The sequence below is a fragment of the Rutidosis leptorrhynchoides genome, chromosome 1 (assembly GCF_046630445.1).
Source record: "Rutidosis leptorrhynchoides isolate AG116_Rl617_1_P2 chromosome 1, CSIRO_AGI_Rlap_v1, whole genome shotgun sequence".
Lineage (NCBI taxonomy): Eukaryota > Viridiplantae > Streptophyta > Magnoliopsida > Asterales > Asteraceae > Rutidosis > Rutidosis leptorrhynchoides.
In genome coordinates, this window is record NC_092333.1 from 674,731,473 (window position 1) to 674,758,591 (window position 27,119).

General features: G+C 32.7%; 2 protein-coding genes across 7 annotated transcripts; both read left to right on the forward strand.

The window, feature by feature from the left end:
- The first annotated feature begins 2,622 nt into the window (after window positions 1–2,622).
- On the forward strand, window positions 2,623–6,805 carry LOC139892501 (replication protein A 70 kDa DNA-binding subunit B-like). 6 transcript variants are annotated; one of them, XM_071875750.1, is made up of 7 exons: window positions 2,623–4,039; window positions 4,127–4,394; window positions 4,471–4,570; window positions 5,158–5,282; window positions 5,407–5,624; window positions 5,795–5,956; window positions 6,094–6,805. In XM_071875750.1, exons 1-5 carry the CDS (start codon window positions 4,022–4,024, stop codon window positions 5,595–5,597), a joined length of 702 nt encoding a protein of 233 aa, XP_071731851.1. In that variant the 5' UTR covers window positions 2,623–4,021; the 3' UTR covers window positions 5,598–5,624; window positions 5,795–5,956; window positions 6,094–6,805. The 6 variants fall into 6 exon arrangements, with proteins under 6 accessions (XP_071731851.1, XP_071731981.1, XP_071731794.1 ...); XM_071875880.1 differs by having other exon boundaries at window positions 5,538–5,624; window positions 6,094–6,804; XM_071875693.1 differs by having other exon boundaries at window positions 5,407–5,670; window positions 6,032–6,802.
- Window positions 3,005–3,370, forward strand: LOC139851474 (uncharacterized). The gene has a single exon (XM_071840538.1). The coding sequence runs from the start codon at window positions 3,005–3,007 to the stop codon at window positions 3,368–3,370; it is 366 nt and encodes a 121-aa protein (XP_071696639.1).
- Window positions 6,806–27,119: the final 20,314 nt, after the last annotated feature.

The window sequence follows — 27,119 nt, forward strand, 5'->3', positions numbered from 1 at the left end:
TCACTCAAACGGTTATGTTGACCGTTTGCAAAAGTCCCCAGCTAAACCCGACAGTAACAACATTAGTAGGAGATATGGTTTTGAGTTTTAAAGAAAGTTTTGCTAAAAGTATTTCCGATTTTATGTCGGTGCAGCATCAAAATATGTATTCGATGAGGTTCAATGAAAGTATGCTGAGTGCTCGTGTGAAGAATGATGGGTCAAATGTTAAAATAATCAAGATACCGGAGTTAGGTGAGTATGAGATTAAGCATCTTGATAAATACTCGAAAGAAGTTTCGATGAAAGCTCATGACATGTATGTCATGACTTTGGGATCTTGGAAGCTTTTTGTAGACAGTAATCGAGGCTACAAAAGACTTATATGCTGATCAGAAATGTTTTCAAATCATCTTTCTTTTTAAGTACATCTTCTTTAAAATCAGCATCAATTTCATTAATCTGAAACTTACGAGTAAAATCAGGATCGGGATCAGAAATGTTTTCAAATTTAATTGTCAATGGACATTTAAGATTCTCAGGCAAAGGAAGTTTAAGAAGAGACCTGACGATACTAGACTTGCCTACAGATTTCTCACCAACAACTATGATTTTGGTAGAGAAAAGTTTTTTGGTAAGAGTTGTAGACATTCAATGTCATCTAGTACAATCAAGACATTTTTAAACTTTTTGTCGAAGTGTTTGAATATGGGTGGTTTAGTAGTTTCAGAAGACATTTTTTTGAAGAAATTTAATTAAAATTAGAAAGAACAAAAGGTTGAAAGGTTGAATGATGTTCTAGTGTTGATATTAGTGTGGTATTTATAGGGTGATCAAGAGTGAACAAAGAGTAGTGTTCAAATATTTTGAATCTTTTGAACGTGCTGAGATAAAAGATACCCAAGAAGATGGTAGATAAGGTGGTAGAAGATATGATCAGAGCTTGTAGTAATAAAATTGTGAAACAATATTAGCAAGAAGAGATAGATGTTAGAGAGACGAGGTAAGGTACGGAGGAGAGTGGAGAGATACAGAAAAATGTTTTTGCCTTTATATACAAAAACGAGTACAGTATTATATACAACACATTAAGCAATGAAAAGACAAGGCGTGTTCCGAATATCTGACATCTTTGACTTGTTTTCATTGTGATATTTGATATTTAATATTTAATAATAAATAAATAAATAATAGGAGTAATTATTTATTTGTTATTTTAATTTTAATTTTAATGCTTTTTTTTTTTTTTAATTCAATATGATTTTAGTGTTTCTACTACTCCGTATTTCTATGTTATATTTGTAAGTTTTTTTATGATTTTTTTTTTAAGGCAAACTCACACACACTTAACACGAATATTTACAATAATCTACGAAATATGTTTTTGGCGGGACTTGAACCCTCAACCTTTTGATTAAAAGGATCACCACGATACTGCCAGGCCAATGACCCTTTGAATTTTTATGATTCTTTTCTAGTTTACTCCATGTATATTTTATATTTATAACTAGATAATTAGAACTAAACTATACTCCATATAACAAACAATTAAAATTAACAATAATGAATATTTTACGTTAATTCTATAATCAAAATCTACAAAAGAAACTTATAGTTGAAACGCCTAAGTTGAAGCAAAAAAGCCTCGTGTTTTATAATATCGGTCATATAAAAGTCACATACTAACATACTAATGAACTTAATGACAGTCTTATCACAAGAAAAATCTTTGTTAGGAGTATTTTCCTTCTAACATGCTACTTTTCAAATAAAAAACACACAATTTAAAAGAATGTCATAATCACATTGTATTTTTTGTTCATTTTCTGTTTTACTCCATACAGTTTACATACCTTATGTTTTACTTTCATAAAAATGACACACACAAAAATACTTTATTATTTTTTTATATTTATATAAGTGAACTATTTTTTTGACAGCGATTGGATCATCCGAGGGGGACTAAACCACCCGTTACGATCATCTCTCGTTTCGATTATGCCGATGCAGCGATAATAACCCCGCCCCCATTGCTGCCCGGGAGGAAACCTTGAAACCGATCCAAGGGCACGGCCAAGTAAAACCCCGCCCCTTTACCCTCCAAACGATATGAGAAATGTGTCATGGGTGGATACTTCATGGCAGTGATGAAATTGTGTTTTTAATATGTAGCCAACGAGAGTCGAACTCCTGACCTCCCCTAAAGGAGGCAGACCACCAACCGTTGGATCACATCACAACTTCATAAGTGAACTATTAATTTGAAACATTTCATAAAAAATAAAAATATATCGCTGCATCGGCATAGTCGAAACGGGAGATGATCGCAACGGGTGATTTAGTCCTCCTCGGGTGATCCCAATCGCTGTGCCAAAAAAAAATGGTACAGATTGATTTTTTTTTAAAAAAAATTAATAATAATACAAAAATTATTAAAAATAATACAAAAATTGATAAATTAATACTCTGTACATTAAAAAATTATTTTTTAGCTTTTATAAAATCAAACTCACGAAGATCATGTATGTATAATGTCAAATAAATAAAAAAGTTAACAAAAGAAAAATAAAATAAAATATTCACCATCCGGGTTCAATTTCTGGTCATGCCAAATTGTTCAAAAGGGAGTGTGACTAGAGATCGTGCACCAAACATACCGGTCCGCTTGTGAGGCTATTGGTCTCCTTGGTGATGATAAAGAATGGGCGGTCGCACTACAAGAATGTTCGGTATCAGCCACCTGTTCCGAACTACGGTCACTTTTCGCACATATCATAGCATATTGTGATGTGACAAACCCGCTAGCGCTATGAATGAACATTGGAAATTAATGTCTGATGATATAACTTTACGGGCTGCTAAGTCTTTAAACATCCCAAGTTTACATATAAACGACGAATAACTCCGCAATTATGTTCTTTATGAGATCGAAATATTGTTGAACCAATGTTCAAAGTCCATTTCCGACTGCGGTTTACCAGGCTTACCACCGAATCTGTTGTTAGATCTCGCCAACCGGTTAATTATGGAAGAGAGGAACTATGATCGCCAGTCTCTAAACAATGAACGAATTGAGCTGGAGGGTAAAATGAATGCAAAACAGAAGCAAATATACGAGCTTTTAACAACAGCATCGTATAATCAAAAAAGCGAATTAACTTTCATTTACGGTCATGGTGGCACGGGTAAAACATTTCTATGGAAAGCCATAATAACGGCTTTACGGGCAAGGGGCAAAATTGTGCTTGCTGTTGCGTCATCCGGAATCGCATCCCTTCTCCTGCCCTTAGGGAGGACCGCACACTCCCGTTTTAAGCTTCCGTTGGTACTGACCGATGAAACAATGTGTAACATCAAAAAAAAAAAAACACCCAAATGGCGAGGCTGTTAGAAAATACCGACGTCATTGTTTGGGACGAGGCGCCGATGAATGATAAACGTTGTTTTGAAGCATTAGACAGGAGTCTCAGAGATATTCTAGGTCACGACGACCAGCCGTTTGGAGGTAAATCGTTCATTTTAGGAGGCGACTTCAATCAAACATTACCTGTTAAAAAAAGGGACTAAATCAGAAATATTAGCCCCGTGTTTTACAACTTCTTATTTATGGCAGAGTTTCAAGGTATTTACACTCACAGAAAATATGCGACTTTCGCAACCACATCTGACAATCCCACAAAAACAAAGAAGTTTAGAGTTCTCAAGTTGGAAACGGTGAGTTAGGGACACCTGATATAGATGATCCAACTAATACCCCGTGGGTTCATATTCCCGACAGATTTTGCATTCTGGATAACGAGAATGATTATCACACAATTGTTCACTAAGTCAATCGAGGCTCAGATAATCACGGGCACAAGAATCGGTCAGAAAGTTTTCTTCCCACGAATGAACCTCATCCATAAAGAACCGACACTACCGTTTGTTCTGAAAAGGCAACAGTTTCCACTTAAAGTTTCGTACGCTATGACTATAAACAAAAGCCAAGGGCAGTCACTAAACAAGATCGGAATATACTCAAGCTCCCAACGGATATTGCTGCATGTTGATAGACGAAATGGTATTTACATCCCCGAAAACTAGCATTTCTATTTAAGTATATATTATCCATTATGTGTAACAAATAGCATACCTTTTTTTCATGCAGCACTACCCTATGCTCGTGAATATGAGATACACGGATAAAGACTTTCTTGGCAATCTCATGCACCTGAATCAGATCTACATGATAGCGAATTTCTCGTGTAATGCAACGGCGAGATGGGAAAAAGTCCTACCAGGTCCAACAACACTCTCCTTTGATCGCAACACAACTTTTGAACATCTACCGCAAGCAGACTTCCCGGAACATTACTTTCAATTTGTCGCATACAACCAGCTACGTACACGTATTCCAAATACGAATGTACTTGCAGGTAACTCTAGTATAACAACAATTGTACACAAATTATAAGTTACTACATGTACTAATATGTAACTTATGAAAAATATATTTCATCGGCTGTATTGATCGACTCGAAGATCCAGTTGTCATGGGGGATGTTAACCGGAATCAACTTGTTCGGAGGACAATAGATCTAACCAACCTAAAGTAAGCCACCTTTATATCTTGATTATAGTAGCCAATTAATTTCAGAATTTATTTCTGACTTATTATCCAATTAGTTCACAGTTTTTATTTTACTACGAATAGCTTTAAGAATTTCTACAACACTCATCTCCTTGAATAATTACACCTGCCATGTGTTTCATGAAATATCTGAGTGACGTGAGCTTTCTTTTTGGATCTGTTTACAGGAAGAAAAAAAAAGATTTTGTTACAAAATAAGTTTACAGCTTGCTGAATCTGGTGTCCTGTACAATAACCAACATCCTTGACTTTGCAAAGTCTTAAACTTGATGAATGATGGCTTATCTAAAGAATAAATGATTAGTTAATGCTTTTTTGTGAATTCTTGAATTCATGATCAACACATACTGTACCATTGAGGCACATATGTTCTTAGTCCAAAAACAAAACACACATATTGCTCTCATTTCAACTTTCCAGTTATTGCATGGTTTGGTTCTGGCATATCAATAAAATTCTAGATAACTATGTTTTCATATATGGTGCAATTCTTAAAACCATTATCCATAACATTGCTATTATTTCTTTAACAAAAAATATGCTTGCAGTGGAAACACATTACAGGTTACTCTTTGGAATGAACTCGCAACTGCATTTGACGCTGAAACATACGACACGATGGAGAAACCAGTCATTCTTGCAGTGAGCTCGTGTCGTCCGAAAGTTTTTCGTGGTATGCATACTCAACTAATAAATAACTTCTTATAATTATTATTATTATATATATTTGCAACGAACCCAACCATCAACACTTACAGCTATTATTTACCATCGTGACCCTTCTGCACTTTCTTAAGGGGAGCTGCAGCTTAACGGAACCCAAGCCACACATTGTTATTTCAACCCGCCACACATTGTTATTTCAACCCGCCTATTCCAGAATTTATCGACTCGGTCACTGAGTAACCAGAACACGTTCAACGTGCAGACACAGGAAAATATTTCTGGCACACCCACCACTTGCGATCAACAGGCAAAGATCAAGTGACATGGCCATCGAACGGTTTCGTAACAGGTACCCGATCGCAGAACTTGTAACTCACAACTTAAACAACTATAGAGTAAGTCAACTACCGTAACCGTATTCTCATATAACTCAACAATATAAAAATTATTACATATACAGTTAAGTTCATAACAACGTATCTGTTCTCATCTGAGATATATGCATAAAAAAATTGACAGTCTCTGGAATTCACATGAGGCCACTATCGAGCAAGTCGCCGGTAACAGAGATTGGTTCTACAAGAGTTGTAATGATTGCTCACTAAGAGTCCTGGAAGACATTGACCAGCCAAACAGATACACCTGCAGAACACACAGAACTCATGCCACCTGCAAACACACGTAAGAAAATTACTTACAACAAACATTACCCGTATATAGGAAAAATTACTAACAATGAATGTTACCACCCAACAGATACTGCTTTAAAACCATCGTGAATGATACAACGACAACCGCATTCTTTACCTTCTTTTCAGATGCCGGTAACGCAATTGTCGGCCATACATGCAAAGAACTCGTAACTGTTAAGAGGCTACGATCAACCACACGAACTACCACCTGTCATACAAGCCATTGAAGGATAAAGGCACACATTCCAATTCCGATATAATCCTCAATCTAGACAAGGATTACCGGAATTTATTGTCGTTCGACTACTTGATGAAACTCCCACTGCAACACTGACCACTCCCGCATCAAACAATCCAATAAACATCCAGCCCCTACAAACAGATATAGTGCTTCCGAATACTAACTTGTCGACGAAATTTAATAAAAAAAATTATGCAACAAAATACTTTGTATCTAACAGCCCCAACAACTAGTGCAACACCTCCAGGAGCAGAGCAAGTAACAGTTGAAGAGCCACCGAAAGAGGGAACATCCCGTAGGCCAGGACGGCGACTTGTGTTTAATGCAGATTCCGACGAAGAGGAAGCAGAAACGAAAAGGGCGAGAGTCGACGAGGAAGCATAAGAAGCTGTATGTCTGACAGTTCTTATTTTTTAAAGAAAAGCAAGTGTAACCCGTACACTTATGAAAAAATACCAGTATAACCTGTAAAATATGTGTGTATGTGCAACGCGCACACCACATCATCTTGTTATACTCAAAATGTCCCATTAAACTAAAACTCATTATACTATTTTCCTTCAATTTATAATGAATTATTAATTAAGATTATATAAATTTTGAAAGTTATAGCTCATTTAATTTGCTTATCATGTGTCCTTAGAGTACATGTTAGCTTTTCCCTTGCTATTTTAACAAGGTTATTTAGTCAATAAATATGAGTGACTCGCTTATGTTGACGGGTTCCTCCGGGTTTTGTTGGCTAATTGCACTTGGCTCTTCTTATTCATTCGCCATTCATGATGGATTCCCAAACATCCTAGACACCCAACAGTGCCTTCATTTGAAAACTGAAGTTATCATTGTTTTGTTATGTTAAGTTTAGATAATGACATGACCTAGTGACTTGCTTGTTGGATTCATTTTGCTTGACTAATTGTTGTTATTAATTAATGTTGTTAATAATTAATAGTGATACTCGAGAATTTTCACACATTCATACCACTTCATTCAATACCATAGAGTAAATAAAATAGATGGAACTACTATTACAAACAGTGCCACTTTTGCTCACTCATAAAAACTACAACTACTTGTGACTACATAACTCACACATAAGAAATTAAGAACTACTACTACGACAAATAACAGCAAATACAAACTCCACTGACACACTTTAACATTTGGGACTTCATACAAATAAGTATGCAAAGTCCTTCTGGTAAATCTTCACTTCGGTCACATTTTTCAACAAAGTGTCTACTCGCTTTTCCAAAATTTCCCGATTTTGAGTCACAACTGGTGCTTCTGCCAAAACACTCTTCTCGGACTTGCTTTTCCGTGACTTGTTGTCTTTCTCAAACTCCACCATCATCTTATTTGAATTCAACATATTCTTCAATTGTATGAGAAGATTAACATAAAAATAGTCTCCAAACCTTTCTACGAAAAGCTTCCAAGATCCCAAAGTCATGACATACATGTCATGAGCTTTCATCAAAACTTCTTTCGAGTATTTGTCAAGATGCTCAATCTCATACTCACCTAACTCCGGTATCTTGATTATTTTAACATTTGACCCATCATTCTTCACACGAGTACTCAGCATACTTTCATTGAACCACATCGAATACATATTTTGTTGATACATTTTATCACTACTGTAGTGATAAAACTTCTGCACCGACATAACATCGGAAATACTTTTAGCAAAACATTCTTTAAAACTCAAAACCATATATCGTACTAATGTTGTTACTGTCGGGTTTAGCTGGGGACTTTTGCAAACGGTCAACATAACCGTTTAAGTGACCTGTTCAATATACTCCCACATATCAGTGATAAAGATCTTGACATCCATTTGACAACTATCCACTTTTTCCTCGTAAAGTGGGTTAGAAAAACCCCCATATGTGACTAAACTCACATCACTGCGCCTTTCCATCACCATCTCAGCCTCCTTCACTAAAAATTGCAACTTTTGATCATCTTTTTTCTTTAAGAGAAGAGATTTAAAATTCTCAATCCTATCAACGATTCTTGCCCATGAATGCATTTGAACATCCATCGGAAACTTGGTGTACTCTTGTTTAAAAAAAAAGATTTTCAAGGACTAGACGAGAAGACTTGACGACTGATGTAATAGCGAGTCTTGATTCATCAATTGTTAAGACCTTAGGCTTGATCACATTCAGCTCAGACTCGGTTTTTTTTAAATCATCATTCAAAGAACAAAAAAGATGAGAAGATGAATTGAAAATTATTGACACCATAGCCATAGTAATTTTGTAAGCCACACAAGTAAGACCGAAAATATGTTGAGTTTTGATATCAGAAAATGGCGACTTTCTAAAAAGTTCTCTCTACTTTCTCAAGATCTTCATCCCCAACAAGTCCCCCAACGCAAAGATAACCAAAAGGTTTTTTGACCGTATTTAACGACAACATTTTGAAAAACTTTTCAGGCTCCAAATCACATTTGGAGATGACCTCAATAGTCTTTCGACCAATCGGGTCGAACTCTTTTAAGACAAGACTTACATCAAAACTCAACATATTTTCGGTCTTACTTGTGTGGCTTACAAAATTACTATGGCTATGGTATCAATAATTTTCAATTCATCTTTTTTTCTCTTTGAATGATGATTTGAAAAAAACCGAGTCTGAACTGAATGTGATCAAGCCTAAGATCTTAACAATGGAGGAATCAAGACTCGCTATTACATCAGTTGTCAAGTCTTCTCGTCTTGTTCTTGAAAATCTTTTTTTTTAAACAAGAGTACACCGAGTTTTCGATGGATGTTCAAATGCATTCATGGGCAAGAATCGTTGATAGGATTGAGAATTTCAAATCTCCTCTCTTAAAGAAAAAAGATGACTAGGAGTTGCAATTTTTGGTGAAGGAGGCTGAGATGGTGTTGGAAAGACGTAGTGATGTGAGTTTAGTCACATATGGGGTTTTTTCTAACCCACTTTACGAGAAAAAAGTGGATAGTTGTCAAATGGATGTCAAGATCTTTATCACTGATATGTGAGAGTATATTGAACAGGTCACTCAAACGGTTATGTTGACCGTTTGCAAAAGTCCCCAGCTAAACCCGACAGTAACAACATTAGTAGGAGATATGGTTTTGAGTTTTAAAGAAAGTTTTGCTAAAAGTATTTCCGATTTTATGTCGGTGCAGCATCAAAATATGTATTCGATGAGGTTCAATGAAAGTATGCTGAGTGCTCGTGTGAAGAATGATGGGTCAAATGTTAAAATAATCAAGATACCGGAGTTAGGTGAGTATGAGATTAAGCATCTTGATAAATACTCGAAAGAAGTTTCGATGAAAGCTCATGACATGTATGTCATGACTTTGGGATCTTGGAAGCTTTTCGTAGACAGTAATCGAGGCTACAAAAGACTTATACGCTGATCAGAAATGTTTTCAAATCATCTTTCTTTTTAAGTACATCTTCTTTAAAATCAGCATCAATTTCATTAATCTGAAACTTACGAGTAAAATCAGGATCGGGATCAGAAATGTTTTCAAATTTAATTGTCAATGGACATTTAAGATTCTCAGGCAAAGGAAGTTTAAGAAGAGACCTGACGATACTAGACTTGCCTACAGATTTCTCACCAACAACTATGATTTTGGTAGAGAAAAGTTTTTTGGTAAGAGTTGTAGACATTCAATGTCATCTAGTACAATCAAGACATTTTTAAACTTTTTGTCGAAGTGTTTGAATATGGGTGGTTTAGTAGTTTCAGAAGACATTTTTTTGAAGAAATTTAATTAAAATTAGAAAGAACAAAAGGTTGAAAGGTTGAATGATGTTCTAGTGTTGATATTAGTGTGGTATTTATAGGGTGATCAAGAGTGAACAAAGAGTAGTGTTCAAATATTTTGAATCTTTTGAACGTGCTGAGATAAAAGATACCCAAGAAGATGGTAGATAAGGTGGTAGAAGATATGATCAGAGCTTGTAGTAATAAAATTGTGAAACAATATTAGCAAGAAGAGATAGATGTTAGAGAGACGAGGTAAGGTACGGAGGAGAGTGGAGAGATACAGAAAAATGTTTTTGCCTTTATATACAAAAACGAGTACAGTATTATACCTTACATCTAAACGGCATACCTCAAATGAATAGTAACCTGAAAAGTTTTACAGACCACTCCACTCTTTTACTTACTTACATTTTAGCCCCCAAAAAATAAATAATAGTTAACTTTTTGTTTTTTTGCAAACTTATCACAAACTTTTTACATTTTACTATGATTTTTACAAACTTATCACAAACTTTTAACATTTTATACTTTAACCATTAAACTTCTCATTCATTATAAATCGACTGCATACTTTATACACTACCTAATAGACAAAAACGATTAATAGTCACCAGGGGTGCTTTCGTTCTTTCACCTTTTTCCCCCCTTTTCCACCTTTTTTTTTAAAAAAAAAGCTCAAGGCATAGCTCAAATGAATAGTAACCTCAAAAGTTTCACAAATCACCCCCACTCTTTTACTTACTTACATTTTAGCCCCAAAAAAAATATATATAATAGTTAACTTTTTGTTTTTTACAAAGTTATCACAAACTTTTAACATTTTATTATGATTTTTACAAACTTATCACAAACTTTTAACATTTTATACTTTAACCATTAAACTTCTCATTCATTATAAATCGACTACATACTTTATATACTACCTAATAGACCAAAACGATTAATAGTCATCAGGGGTGCTTTCGTTCTTTCACCTTTTTCCCCCCTTTTCCACCTTTTTTTTTTAAAAAAGCCCATAGTTTGTTCAAATATTAAAATCGACCCCCCAAACAGGGGGTAAAGTGTCAAATACTCATTTTCATAAAAAAATTTAAAAAAACTACACCTAAATATTCAACGGGCCATATCTTCTCGCTCGCACCGAGTTAAATTTTTCTGAAACCATCGTTAAACTCGAAACAATTTTAGGAGCACACTGTCACCAACTATACGCAAATCGGACGCTTTTTAAAAAACGCTAAATATTTGAGGTACTTTTCATACACGTCGATTTTGCGTCAAATTTTTAAAAGTCGACAATTTCATAGTGAAACGCGGAGATGTAGATATATTGTTAATTTAAAATAACATTTAAATCTTTCACGGATTATACCTTTTAGTTCGACTCGAGTTGTGCTTCAACGATATCATCGTTAGCCACAAAATAATTTTACAAACTAAACGCAATATAATACATTGAAAACTGAACCCCGGCGCGAAGCGAGGGTTCGAACACTAGTTATATACAACACATTAAGCAATGAAAAGACAAGGCGTGTTCCGAATATCTGACATCTTTGACTTGTTTTCATTGTGATATTTGATATTTAATATTTAATAATAAATAAATAAATAATAGGAGTAATTATTTATTTGTTATTTTAATTTTAATTTTAATGCTTTTTTTTTTAATTCAATATGATTTTAGTGTTTCTACTACTCCGTATTTCTATGTTATATTTGTAAGTTTTTTTATGATTTTTTTTTAAGGCAAACTCACACACACTTAACACGAATATTTACAATAATCTACGAAATATGTTTTTGGCGGGACTTGAACCCTCAACCTTTTGATTAAAAGGATCACCACGATACTGCCATGCCAATGACCCTTTGAATTTTTATGATTCTTTTCTAGTTTACTCCGTGTATATTTTATATTTATAACTAGATAATTAGAACTAAACTATACTCCATATAACAAACAATTAAAATTAACAATAATGAATATTTTACGTTAATTCTATAATCAAAATCTACAAAAGAAACTTATAGTTGAAACGCCTAAGTTGAAGCAAAAAAGCCTCGTGTTTTATAATATCGGTCATATAAAAGTCACATAGTAACATACTAATGAACTTAATGACAGTCTTATCACAAGAAAAATCTTTGTTAGGAGTATTTTCCTTCTAACATGCTACTTTTCAAATAAAAAAACACAATTTAAAAGAATGTCATAATCACATTGTATTTTTTGTTCATTTTCTGTTTTACTCCATACAGTTTACATACCTTATGTTTTACTTTCATAAAAATGACACACAAAAAAATACTTTATTATTTTTTTATATTTATATAAGTGAACTATTTTTTTGACAGCGATTGGATCATCCGAGGGGGAGTAAACCACCCGTTACGATCATCTCTCGTTTCGATTATGCCGATGCAGCGATAATAACCCCGCCCCCATTGCTGCCCGGGAGGAAACCTTGAAACCGATCCAAGGGCACGGCCAAGTAAAACCCCGCCCCTTTACCCTCCAAACGATATGAGAAATGTGTCATGGGTGGATACTTCATGGCAGTGATGAAATTGTGTTTTTAATATGTAGCCAACGAGAGTCGAACTCCTGACCTCCCCTAAAGGAGGCAGACCACCAACCGTTGGATCACATCACAACTTCATAAGTGAACTATTAATTTGAAACATTTCATAAAAAAATAAAAATATATCGCTGCATCGGCATAGTCGAAACGGGAGATGATCGCAACGGGTGATTTAGTCCTCCTCGGGTGATCCCAATCGCTGTGCCAAAAAAAAAATGGTACAGATTGATTTTTTAAAAAAAAAATTAATAATAATACAAAAATTATTAAAAATAATACAAAAATTGATAAATTAATACTCTGTACATTAAAAAATTATTTTTTAGCTTTTATAAAATCAAACTCACGAAGATCATGTATGTATAATGTCAAATAAATAAAAAAGTTAACAAAAGAAAAATAAAATAAAATATTCACCACCCGGGTTCAATTTCTGGTCATGCCAAATTGTTCAAAAGGGAGTGTGACTAGAGGGTGTGCATAATGCGCAATTCACCCGGTACCAGGTCTCGCGCTCGGGGGGTTTGATTACCCGAGGTTTTACCTTCTATGGGGAGCCAATGTGCTCGTTCATAGGAGGGTTTCCTCGCTTACAAAAAAAATAAAATAAAATAAATAAAATAAAATATTCAAGAAGTTGTGTATCGAATATATTACTCTAAAATGCAACACTAAAATAACTTTTATGTTGTAGTAAAATAGGTTCCACGACTTCATCATCATTAGTAAAATAACTTTATGTTTTTTTTAAGGAGGTAGCGAAAGATATGTATTAGGGTGAAAGGTAAACTGCTTAATTCAAATGCGCTTCCGAAACAAATAGTGAGAAAGCGTTTTAAGGTAAAGAAAAGAGGTACTATGAAAGGTTAACATTGTAGGTTTATGAAGTATCTGTTTCGGTTATTAGTTAGATTGTATGTTGGTCCTTTTTTCGTTCTTGTGTTAGATTGTTAGGTTACTTGTAGTAGTTGTTTAGTCTTGTGCGGGCCTCGTTACCTTTGTTGTATCTTTGTTGCGGGTTTTCATTTTTTTATATAGCTAGAGTTTTATAAAGTTAAAGTTTTTCGTAGAAAAAGAAAAAAAAAAGACTTCATCATCATTAAAAAGTCAAGTGGCTTAATTAATTTATTATTTATTGAGTGTAAAATCTCATCAGGGAGGGTAAGAGGGGAAAAGTTTCTTTAGTCAGTGAAAGGATAGTTTCTTTATATATACACAGCAATGAAAAACTGAAAAGGCCAGACGGAAGAAGACAGTCGGGCAGCTTTTTTTCTTTTTTTACGGCGAAAAAGGAACAATATATTAATAACCATTATTACCTTTATCAAAGAAATGAATGGTAACAATGCAAATAACGGTTACAATTGTGGATCGACAACTCGATCATGAAACTCTAGACAACAATTGAAAGAACTAGAATAAAATACACTTGAAACTATAGGCATACAAATATGGAATTGGACCCCATGCAAACGTTTGAAACCCGATGCAAAATTGATAAACTAAAGGATATCCTTTATCTTGAAATTGTGATCGGTGGCCGATCAACACTTGAAATTTCCGTTGAAAAATAAAGCTTCTTGAAATAGCAAATTGTGTGTTGAGTCATTGCCAATCCAAATGTACTAGGCCCAAGAAAGCAAAAGATCAACCAAGTTAAGTCGGGCAGCTGTCGACAAGAGTTGTACTTACAGTTATGGGATCATATGCAAATAAATTACATTTAGCCTTTTAGCCCCTCATAAATGAAGGAATTAACATTTATATGTTGGTATATCAGTATATGTCAAGAGTATTTCTTTAATCATATCTCGTAAACTTTAATTTTGCTTCAAACTCTATCTATTAATCCGTCAGTTTATAACAACTTAATAAGATAACAATCATAAGCACAATCTTATTTAAAGTAATATATGACGATTAGATTATGAAATTCATTAATGTTAATGATAAGATGCAAGTTCTCGTTATCATACGTAGAGAAAGTTTATACAAAAGATGATTTGTTATAAAAGCAAAAGTTCAATGGATCGACATTTAATATTAAGTATTTTTATTATTCGTAAAAATAGCTTGCTTTTCGATTAGCTCATGGAGTATGTGTTTGGTAGTACATTTAACTTTGAATAATTTTGGCCCCCCAAACTAAATGCTTCAAGCTCCTTCTCTGGCTGTGGAGCTGTTGTACACTTATCAACTAAACAATAATACTGAGTATTATATATTATAGATAGAAATATAAACTTTGCCCTTTTAGTATTTTAGTATATTTATTATTTATAAATTTATAAATAATATTTAAAATTTTAATTTATAATTTATATTTATAATTATGGTTATTTATGTTTATGTTTATATTGAATTAGTATAAACATGAATGCATAATAGTACTATAATTTTTGTAAATTACTAGAATTAAAAGTATTTATCTTTGAAATTGAGTACGTGGAGATGTTGTGCTTAGGGATAGCAATGAATCGGATATGGATCGAATGATGTCGTATTTATATTCATATCTATTTAACTTTTGTTCATCCATATCCATATCTATTTAATTTCTTTTCATCCATCCATATTCATATTCAGTGGATTAAGCGGATTAATGAATATTCATTGGATATTCAAGAAATGTTATAATTATGTTGTGAAAACAACAACACAATGTAACAAAATTAAATATACGTGACATAGTTAGTATCATTCCACAAATACGTGTAATCTGTGTCGAAGATATAACACAATTTATTAAATTTACTATTAAACATAGATTATGACAAATTAAACGTGTAAGTTGTATGTTTATTATGTTAGATATTCACATTTTATCATAATATAACATAGTGAATTTATTTTACGGTCAAAAGAAAAAACCATATATGTAATGTCAAATACATTTTGTAATAGTAAATGTGTATGAATATATCTATATTTATGTGTTTTTATATGTATTTCGGTTGGTAATGGATATATCCATGGATGAAACTTGTTGTCCGTATCCATATTCATATCCATTTAGGTTCATCCATATACGTATCCATATCCATTTATATCATCCACATCCATTATTAATCGGGTGGATCGGGTAGATATTCATTAATCGAATATCCATTGCCATCCCTAGTTGTGCTCCGTCTTAAAATCTTTTTTCAAGAAAAATTTGTTGTTTGTTATAATTTAGGAGTTTTATAACTACCTTTAGTTGTCTGGTTCTTGACTATAGACTACTTGATAAAAACAAGTAAACCAATGGAGTAAATGTATATGTAAGAAGTATATGTATTAAGAAATGGTGTAAAAACTACATCATCATAACCCACATATTTATACTACAAATATGAACTGTACATTTAATGGCTTATAAAATTGTGCAGCCAAAAATTTGACTTTTAGAAATGATTTCTCACAACACTCCCCCTTGGCTGACAATTTTATTTAGAGAGAAACTAGTACTGCCTCGTTAAAAACTTTGCTAAAGAAAATCCAGTGGGAAAAAACTTTAGCTAAGGAAAAAAGAGTGCAGCATAGAATTGACTCCCCCTCAAGTAGACATCGTTGAGCTTTTACATCTTTTGAACATGCCTCATGCCAATATTGTGAACGTGTGTTCTGAAAATAGCAGTTGGAAGTGCTTTGGTAAAAAGATCAGCAGAGTTTTTGCTAGATTGAACGTATATCATTTCAATCTGGTTGTCCTTGATGAGACCTTGAGTATATGAGAAGAATCTGGGAGGTATATGTTTTGTTCGATCACTTTTGATGTACCCTTCCTTCATCTGTACTATGCAAGCTGCATTATCTTCATAGATAGTTGTTGGACTTTTATTATGTTCTAGTCCACAAGAATCAGTAATGAGTTGTGTCATTGATCTCAACCAAACACATTCCCGAGTAGCTTCATGTAATGCAATGACTTCGGCATGATTTGAGGATGTAGCAACAAGTGTTTGTTTCTGAGAACGCCATGAAATTGCTGTACCTCCATTTAGGAATACATATCCAGTTTGAGATTTAGCTTTATGAGGATCAGATAAATAACCTGCATCTGCATAGCCAACCAAATCTTGTTTTGAATTGTTAGAATAAAATAATCCTAAATCAGCAGTTCCTCGAAGATATCGAAATATGTGTTTGATCCCGTTCCAGTGTCTTTTTGTAGGTGCTGAGCTGAATCTTGCTAACAAATTAACTGCAAAAGAAATGTCAGGTCTCGTACAATTTGTAAGATACATCAGAGCTCCAATTGCGCTAAGATATGGTACTTCTGGTCCAAGAATATCTTCATGATCTTCACATGGACGAAATGGATCATTTTCAACATTGAGTGATCTAACAACCATGGGAGTACTTAATGGTTTTGCTTTGTCCATATTGAAGCGTTTCAAAACCTTTTCAGTATTTGTTGATTGATGTACAAGTAAACCATTAGGCATATGCTCAATTTGTAAACCAAGGCAATACTTGGTTTTTCCGAGATCTTTCATTTCAAATTCTTTCTTTAGAAGTTGAATGGCTTCATGGATCTCTTTATTGTCCCTATGATGTTAAGATCATCAACATAATCAGCTATGATCACATATCCGGATGTTGTTTTCTTAATGAAAACACAAGGGCAAACAAGGTTATTGGTATACCCTTTGCTTATCAAGTAATCACTTAATCGTTTATACCACATGCGACCCGATTGTTTCAACCCATATAAAGACCTTTGTAACTTGATTGAGTACATTTCTTTGGGTTTTGCATTGGTTGCTTCTGATACCTTAAATCCTTCAGGTATCTTCATATATATATCACCATCAAGTGATCCATAAAGATAAGCAGTCACAACATCCATGAGATGCATTTCTAAATTTTTAGAAACTGCCAGGCTGATTAAGTATCTAAAAGTAATTGCATCCATAACAGGAGAATAAGTTTCCTCATAATCAATTCCTGGTCTTTGAGAAAAACCTTGAGCTACAAGTCTAGCTTTATACCTTGTAACTTCATTTTTCTCATTTCTTTTTCGCACAAAAATCCATCTATATCCCACAGGTTTCACATCTTTAGGTGTGAGAATGATAGATCCGAAAACTTTTCTTTTATTGAGCGATTCAAATTCAGCTCGTATTGCTTCTTTCCAATGATCTCAATCATGTCTATTTTGACATTCCATGACAGATTTTGGTTCTGGATCATCATCATCATTCATGATGTCATATGCAACATTATATGAAAATATCTCATCAAGATTTTTCATTTCATTTCGGTTCCATAATATTTTTGAATGTGCATAATTGATTGAAAATTCCGTATTGACATCATCAATCTCCTCTGCAGAAGGAGTATTGATTTGTAGTTCTTTTTGAACACTTTCTTTTACCTCATTATCAGCTGATTTTCTTTTTCGAGAATTTTTATCTTTGGAACCAATTGGTCTCCCACGTTTCTGGCGTGGCAAAGACTCAAGAATGACATCATTTTTTGGAATTTCAATTCGAGCTGGAGCATTTGCTGCTGGTATATATGATTTAGTCACTCTTTTTGTATCTGTAAATGCATCAGACAATTTATTCGCAAGTTCTTGCATATGCATTATTTTTTGAACTTCGGTCTCGCATTCTTTTGTGCGAGGATCAAGATACATTAATTGAGGTTCACACCATGAAACATCATTTTCTTTATTTTTTATTTCTCCCCCTAATCTAGGGAATAATGTTTCATTAAAGTGACAATCAGCAAAACTTGCTGTAAAAACATCACCCGTCATGGGTTCAATATATCTTATTATTAAAGATGTTTCATATCCAACATATATTCTCATCCTTCTTTGAGGACCCATTTTAGTGCGTTGTGGTTGTGCGATAGGGACGTAAACCGCACAACCAAATGTTCTAAGGTGGGAAATATTTGGCTGATGGCCAAAAGCAAGTTGCAAGGGAGAATATGTATGACTTGCGCTTGGTCTAATGCGAATTAATGATGCAGCATGCAAAATTGCATGGCCCCATACAGATACTGGGAGTTTTGTTTGCATTATCAATGGTCTAGCTATTAGCTGCAATCGTTTAATTAATGATTCAGCTAAACCATTTTGTGTATACACATGGGCAGCGGGATGTTCAACAATAATCCCAATAGACATGCAAAAGTTATTAAATGCTTGAGACGTAAACTCATCGGCATTATCTAGTCTCACCCTTTTAATAGTATAATCAGGGAAATGTGCTCTCAATTTAATAATTTGAGCAAGAAATTTTGCAAATGCCATATTTCGACTTGATAATAGACAAACATGAGACCATCTACTAGATGCGTCTATTAGAACCATAAAATATCTAAATGGTCCACATGGTGGATGAATTGGTCCACATATATCACCTTGAATTCTTTCAAGAAACATTGGTGATTCTTTTTCAACCTTAAGAGGTGATGGTCTTATTATCAACTTTTCAAGTGAGCATGATGAACATGGGATAAGTGCATCATGAGGGATCCTTTGATCCGCCAATGGATGTCCATGTGTATTTTGTATTATTCTTTTCATCATTGTTGATCATGGGTGGCCTAATCTCTCATGCCACAAACTGATCATTACAGGATCACATGATTTTTCTTTAACTACCACATTTACTTCAGGTACATTTATATGTGTATAATGTAAACCAGAATGAAGTCTTGGTAGTTTTTCAATTACACGATTCTTATCAGTGATACTTAAATATTTTTCATTTTCTGTTGTCACTGACTGATAATCATATCCATTTTGGTATATGTCAGAGAAACTTAACAAATTTCTCTTTGACATGGGAGAAAATAAGGCATTATTTATCAGAAAATTCGTACCATTTGGTTACATGAATTTTGCCTTTCCCATTCCTTTTATTAAGTCCACAGGACCTGCTATAGTATGTATAGTTCCTTCCGTTGCTTTCAAGTCTGTGAAATATTTTTTAGATTTGAGTATGGTGTGAGTGGCACCACTGTCTGCAATACAAATATCTCCACCATTTGACTGATTTTTTATTCCAGCAGTATACATCATGAACTTCAAAAAAATATATGAGAAACAAATAATGAGTACATAATTCATCAATATATTACATTCAAAACATGTTACAAATGATAGCACATGATAAGGAAATTTGTAGTAAACTAGATATGGTGTAGATTGAAAATCTACAACCATTTATTTAACGGGAACATATAATAGGATATCTATATATATATATAGATATTAGAAATTTATTCATTAAAATAGTCACAAGTTGGCTCAGTGATTTTTGTATCAAGGTCATCCACAAGATTTGCTTCTTTTCGTTTTCCCTTTAGGGATTCTTGATACCAATTAATAGAATGCTGATTTGTTCGGCAGTTTTTAGACCAGTGGCCAATTTTACCACATCGGTAACAAGAATCTTCAACAATCTTTGAAGAGCCTTCTTCAACATTGTGATTTGTGGGATTGTATGGTGTTTGGATTTTATAATTTTGTGGATTATTATTTCTTTGTCCACGACCACGACCACCACGACCACGACCACCACCACAGCCATTTCGAACATAGTTATGATTTTTATTATTGTTATGGTAATTTCCATGATGATGGTTTTGGCCAATATGGCCACGACCTTGTCCACGCCCTCGTCCATGTGCATTTCTTCTTTTATTATTATTATTGTTAATAGCATTAGCTTCAGGAAATGCTAGCGCACCGGTAGGACGAGATTTTTGATTTTTCATCAGTAATTCTTTATTAACTTCTGCAACTAAGAGATAAGTTTGAAGTTTGGAAAAAGTTTTATAATTCTGCAATCTTAAATTTTCTTGCACAGTTATGCTTGCAGAATGCATTGTGAAGAAAGTTTTCTCCATCATGTCAGCATCACTTATTTCTTGACCACAGAATTGAAGCTTTGAACGAATCTTGAACATGGCCGAGCTGTATTCACTTACCTTTTTGAAATCTTGGAACCTTAGATTTCTCCATTCTTCCCTCGCAGCTGGGAGTAATATTTCCTTTTGATTATCGAATCTACTGATAATGTTAAAAATGAACATATATTTCATAGCATTATCCCTCAAGAAAGACAAGCTTTTAGTTGCAATTGTTCTATTTACAAGTGATATTCGTTTAAATAATAAAAGGTGAAGACAAAAGACAGATTCGACGAATTGAAGACGCAAACGACCAAAAAGCTCAAAAGTACAAAATACAATCAAAGAGGTTCCAATTATTGATAAGAAACGTCTCGAAATTACAAGAGTACAAGATTCAAAACGCAAAGTACAAGATATTAAATTGTAGGCAAGGACGTGCGAAAATTCGAAACCGGGACATGAGTCAACTCTCAACGCTCGACGCAACGGACCGAAAGTTATAAATTAATTATGTACATAAATATAATATAATATATAATTAATTATATAAATTATATATTTATATTATATTTATATATTAAATTCCGTCGGCAAACAAAGATCAAAATTGGAGTGAGCTGGAAATGCAAACTCCGCGACTCGCGGAGTTTGAAGAAGAAAAATACCGCGACTCGCGGAGCCCCAAATGTTGAAACTGCCTATAAAAGCTCGCGCATTCTGATCATAAAAAATATCCTAAATCCATCCATCTCTCTATCTATACGCAAGGTTGGAGAACTCGGATCTCGGGGAGATCTCGTTTAGACATTTTTGAGGAGATCTCGGCATCTCGAAAAAATCTCGGGGAGATCTCGGACATTGACTTGCATTGACTTTTTAGCTTTTTTAGTATATATTTATTTATATAAATAAATATATGTATATTTATATGCATTTTTACCAGATTTTACAAGCAAATCTGAGAAATGAGTGAAAAAATCTAAGAAATTACGAGATTTTACAAGAAAATCCGATAAATCGTGGTTTTGACCAAGTTTGACCCTGTTGACCGAGAAATCTCGGGAGATGAACATCTCGTCTCGGTTGCTTTCTAATAACGAGATCTCGGGGAGAAATAAGGAGATTTACAACACTGTCTATACGTAAATATTTATATTTATATTTTAATTTTAATTTTAATTTTAATTTTAATTTTAATTTTAATTCTAATAATAAGGGTATGTTAGCGAATGTTGTAAGGGTGTAAGTCGAAATTCTGTCCGTGTAACGCTACGCTATTTTTAATCATTGTAAGTTATGCTCAACCTTTTTAATTTAATGTCTCGTAGCTAAGTTATTATTATGCTTATTTAAGACGAAGTAATCATGATGTTGGGCTAATTATTAAAATTAGGTAATTGGGCTTTGTACCATAATTGGGGTTTGGATAAAAGAACGACACTTGTGGAAATTAGACTATGGGCTATTAATGGGTATTATATTAACTAAACAATACCTTGTTAATTTAATATACAAACTTATAATTTGACGTATTTATATATAACCACATACGCTTAACTGGGTACGGTGGGCGGGATATCTATAAATACCAATAATTATTCATTTTACCGGACACGGAACTGGATTAATAGTTAATAGACTTGTTGAAACAGGGGTGAATTACATTCAAGGGTAATTGGTGTAATTGTTAACAAAGTAGTAAAACCTTAGTTTACACGCAGTCGATAACCTGGTGTATTCATTAAACAAAGTATTAAAACCTTGTTACAATTTGAATCCCCAATTAGTTGGAATATTTGACTTCAGGAATAAGAATAATTTGACGAAGGCTTTCGCTCTTTATATTTATGACTGATGGACTATTATGGACTAATCCGTATGGACATATTAAATAATCCAGGACAAAGAACAATTAACCCATGGGAATAAACTAAAATCAACACGTCAAACATCATGATTACGGAAGTTTAAATAAGCATAATTCCTTTATTTTTATATTTAATTGCACTTCTAATTATCGTACTTTTATTTATTGTTATTGTATTTAATTGCACTTTTAATTATCGTACTTTTTAATTATCGCAATTTTATTTTATCGCACTTTTATTTATCGCAATTTCATTATCGTTATTTACTTTACGCTTTAAATTAAGTCTTTTATTTATTTAATATTTTACATTAGGTTTTAACTGCGACTAAAGTTTTAAAAATCGACAAACCGGTCATTAAACGGTAAAAACCCCCCTTTAAAATAATAATATTACTTATATATATATTTGTATTTTTATAAATTAAACTAATATAGCGTTAAGCTTTGTTTAAAGATTTTTCCCTGTGGAACGAACCGGACTTACTAAAAACTACACTACTGTACGATTAGGTACACTGCCTATAAGTGTTGTAGTAAGGTTTAAGTATATCCATTCTATAAATAAATAAATATCTTGTGTAAAATTGTATCGTATTTAATAGTTTTTCCTCGTAAAATATAAGCTATTTCATATACACCTCGCATAACATCATCTACTCTTGATACTTTCCCATAAAACATGTGGATCTTTGATAGTGAGAAACATATGTTTTAAGGTGGTATCAATATGTTTGCGAATAAAAGCAATTGATTTTAATTTATCTTGATCGGAACAAGTATTGTTTTCTTTTAAAGTTTCTAGAATACCCAATGATCCAAGATTTATTTCTATGTCCATAACCCATGATGTGTAGTTTGTTCCCGATACGTCTAAGGCATTAAACTCAAGCTTTGATAAGTTTGACATTTTCTATTTTCAGAAAGATGAACAACATAAATCATAATCATAATCAATTTTTTTTCATAGACAAATAACAACATGAAATTAGAATTAGTTTAGATTCATAAGTAGCAAACAAAGGAATAATGGTATGATTACAAATATTAAAACCATAAGGGAATGATAAAATATAGGTTCATCTAATGGTGTACAAGCAACAAGGATGATAGCTATTATGACCAATACAGTAAGAAAAATCATCCTTGAGTTAATCATCTTTTAATAAAAAAAATTTGGAGAGTAGTAATTTGAGAAAATGAAGATTGATTTGTGAAAATGTGAAAACGGGGATGTTTAATTTATATTTGAAAAATATAGTCGTTGTAACGTCGTCAATCGACGTTAATAACCATTATGTATATATGACCGTTGTAACGTCGTTAATTAATGTTAACGATCGTTATGTTGCCGTTGTATTAAAATAATTTTAATAAAAGAATTTTATTAGTATAAATATGATTATTATAAAATACATTTAGTATAAATACATTTAGTATAAATACGAAGATTAAGAGAATAAACATATTATGCATAAATAATAAATTTAAGAATAAACATTAGTATGCATGAAATAAATAATGATTAATTGCATAAGTAATCATAAATGTTAGATAACATAAATATAAATGTTAGTGAAGTTAATAAGAATTAGATTACAGAAATACAATTCAGGCAGTATAACCGACCATATATAACTTAAATAACATAAATATAAATGTTAGTGAAGTTAATAAAAGTTAGATTACAGAAATATAATTCAGGTGGTATAACCGACCATATATAACTTAAATAATATAAATATAAATGTTAGTGAAGTTAATAAAAGTTAGATTACAGAAATATAATTCAGGCTGTATAACCGACCATATATAACTTAAATAACATAAATATAAATGTTAGTGAAGTTAATAAAAGTTAGATTACAGAAATATAATTCAGGCGGTATAACCGACCATATATAACTTAAATAACATAAATATAAATGTTAGTGAAGTTAATAAAAGTTAAACAATTTCTTACCTAGATTAGTGACGTGTGCTTGCTTAGATAAACCTTGATTATACGGAGCACTTCGTGCTGATAACGTGTTATAATTTAGGAGTTTTATAACTACCTTTAGTTGTCTGGTTCTTGACTATAGACTACTTGATTAAAACAAGTAAACCAATGGAGTAAATGTATATGTAAGAAGTATATGTATTAATAAATAGTGTAAAAACTACATCATCATAACCCACATATTTATACTACAAATATGAACTGTACATTTAATGGCTTATAAAATTGTGCAGCTAAAAATTTGACTTTTAAAAATGATTTCTCACAACATTGTTTACTAAAAAAGAAAATTTAGTGCTTGCTTATAATTATACAATAAAAAAACAAAAAGTAAAAAACTAGTGGGTAGCAAAGACAAAACTATGAAGTCTAGCAGAATGTTAGAAAATGACAAAACAATGTATGAAGAAATTTTTGTTGACCGCCAGTTTGGCCGAAAGAAACAGTAATGTAGTTTAAAAAAAATACTTTTCATAATATTCAATTTACACTAAATTAGAAATATGTTTGACTTGGGACTTATTGATTCGAAATAAGTATGTATGTAAATCAGGAAGTGGTGAACAAAACTACATCGCCATATATGTTTTATGGATGGTAATAGATCGAGCGAGCCTATATTCATATTCATTTAAATATAATTTACCCATTCATATCTATAACCGTTGGATGAAACAGGTAAACGGGTGTCCATTGGATGTTAAGTTATTCTAAAAATGTTCCTATCATGAAATGAAATCATAAAAGTATTTTTTTAACAAAAATATGTAATATATGCAAGATATACGAATTTAATAATATTCACATAGTTGTATCTTCATAATCTATATTTCAAATAACATTTCAATATTTTATAGTGTACATATATAACGATATGTAAATGTAAACACGTATATTTAAGTAAATATGTATATATTTATATGTATTTATGTATTTCGGGTGGTAAATGGATATATACATGGATGAGAAATTATCATCCATACCCGATTCACTAATTTTTCACGTCATCCATATCCATATCCATATCCATATACATATCCATTTGAATCATCCATATCCATTTAAATGGATCGGATGAATATATGATGAATCAAACCCCATCCCTAGTATGCTCTATTTCATGTATATTATTAATGTTGATGTTTGGTAAATTCAATCTTATCTTTTAAGTCATTTATACTGTTTAAAAACACTTTTGTTAGAGGCCGTTCAACGTCAAAGGAAGTATTATTATACTACAAGATTAATGGTTACATAAAATTAAAAATAGTTAATAATTAATAATATATCATATTTCATATCATATATACATGGTTGCAAAAATCGGGAGAACTCGGCGAGAACTCGGCGAGAACTCGGAATTTCATTCCTGGCGAGAACTCATTTTGAAATCGGTCAAAAAATCGGTCAACGACCAAAAATCGGTCAAATCTCCAAAAAATCGGTCAAATCTCGGAAAAATCGGTCAATTCTCGGAAAAATCGGTCAAATCTCAAAAAAATCGGTCAAATCTCGGTAAAATCGGTCAAATCTCGAAAAAAACTTGATAAAATCCCAAAAGTCAACGAAAGTCAACCGCCGATAACTCCCCGAGTTCTCCGAGTTCTCGTTTTGAAGACCCTGCCGAGAACTCCCCGAGAACCGATTTCTGCAACCTTGCATATATATCTATCTCTCACACACACACGCACACACACACACACACACACACACACACACACACACACATATATATATATATATATATATATATATATATATATATAGTTTTAATCGAGAGGTAAGCACTTTTTAGGAGAAAAGTAATTTTTTATTTTTTCTGAACTTTTTTTCAGGCATTAAGATCACATGAAAATATAAAGATTCAAAAAACACACTTCGTGATTAATGTTATTATTTTAACAGGAAAATGTGCGAACAAATAAATGATAACATTCATTTTCTGAGTTTTTTTTTAGAGTTTAAAAGTTTAGATTTAGAAATTAGGGTTTAAAAATTAGGGGTTAAATATTAGGATTTAAAAATTAGAGTTTATAAATTAGGTTTTGGGTTTAGCAATTAGGGTTTAGAATGAATTTTCAACGCGAATGGTTTAAAGTTTAGGGTTTAGGGCTTACGGTTTTGGGACTAAACCCAAAACCCTAAGCCCTAACCCTAAACTCTAAATCGGGCTAAATCTTGAAAAAATTCCTGATAGTGCTCCAAATGAACATATATTTAGGCACAATATCCTTTCAATATGTAAAGCTTTTAGTTGCAATTGTTCTATTTTTATGTAATATTCGTTTAAATAAATAAGTGCGAAGACAAAAGAAGAAAATGACGATTTGAAGACGCAAATGATCAAAAAGCTCAAATGAACAAGATATAATTCAAGTGGTTCAATTTATTGATGAAAAACGTCTCAAAATTACAAAAGTACAAGTCGCAAAACGCAAAGTACAAGATATTAAATAGTACGCAAGGACGCTCGAAAATCCGGAACCTGGACATGAACCAACTTTCAACGCGCGACGCAACGGAGCTAAAATTACAAGTCAACTATGCACATAAATATAATATAATATATAAATAATTCTTAAAATTATATATATATATATTATATTATAAAACGTCGGCAAAACTAGAAAACAAAAGTAGGTGGCCTGATCCAGCTGGCCATGCGATCGCATGGCCAGGAAGACCATTTTTCATGCGATCGCATGAAGCCAGATTCCTGGCCAGGTCCTATAAATTCAGCATTTTTTGACGAGTAAAACACACCTTTTTCTTTTCCTTCATATGTAACGTAAATATATATATATATATATATATATATATATATATATATATATATA

What these genes read in the sequence shown, in the direction of transcription:
- LOC139892501 (XM_071875750.1), top strand. An exon ending in AAATACGAATGTACTTGCAG is followed by an intron (nt 4,395 to 4,470) that starts GTAACTCTAGTA and finishes TATGAAAAATAT; the next exon opens with ATTTCATCGGCTGTATTGAT. An exon ending in TCGTCCGAAAGTTTTTCGTG is followed by an intron (nt 5,283 to 5,406) that starts GTATGCATACTC and finishes CACTTTCTTAAG; the next exon opens with GGGAGCTGCAGCTTAACGGA.
- LOC139851474 (XM_071840538.1), top strand. Translation starts at nt 3,005, where the DNA reads ATGGAAGAGAGGAACTATGATCGCCAGTCTCTAAACAATGAACGAATT.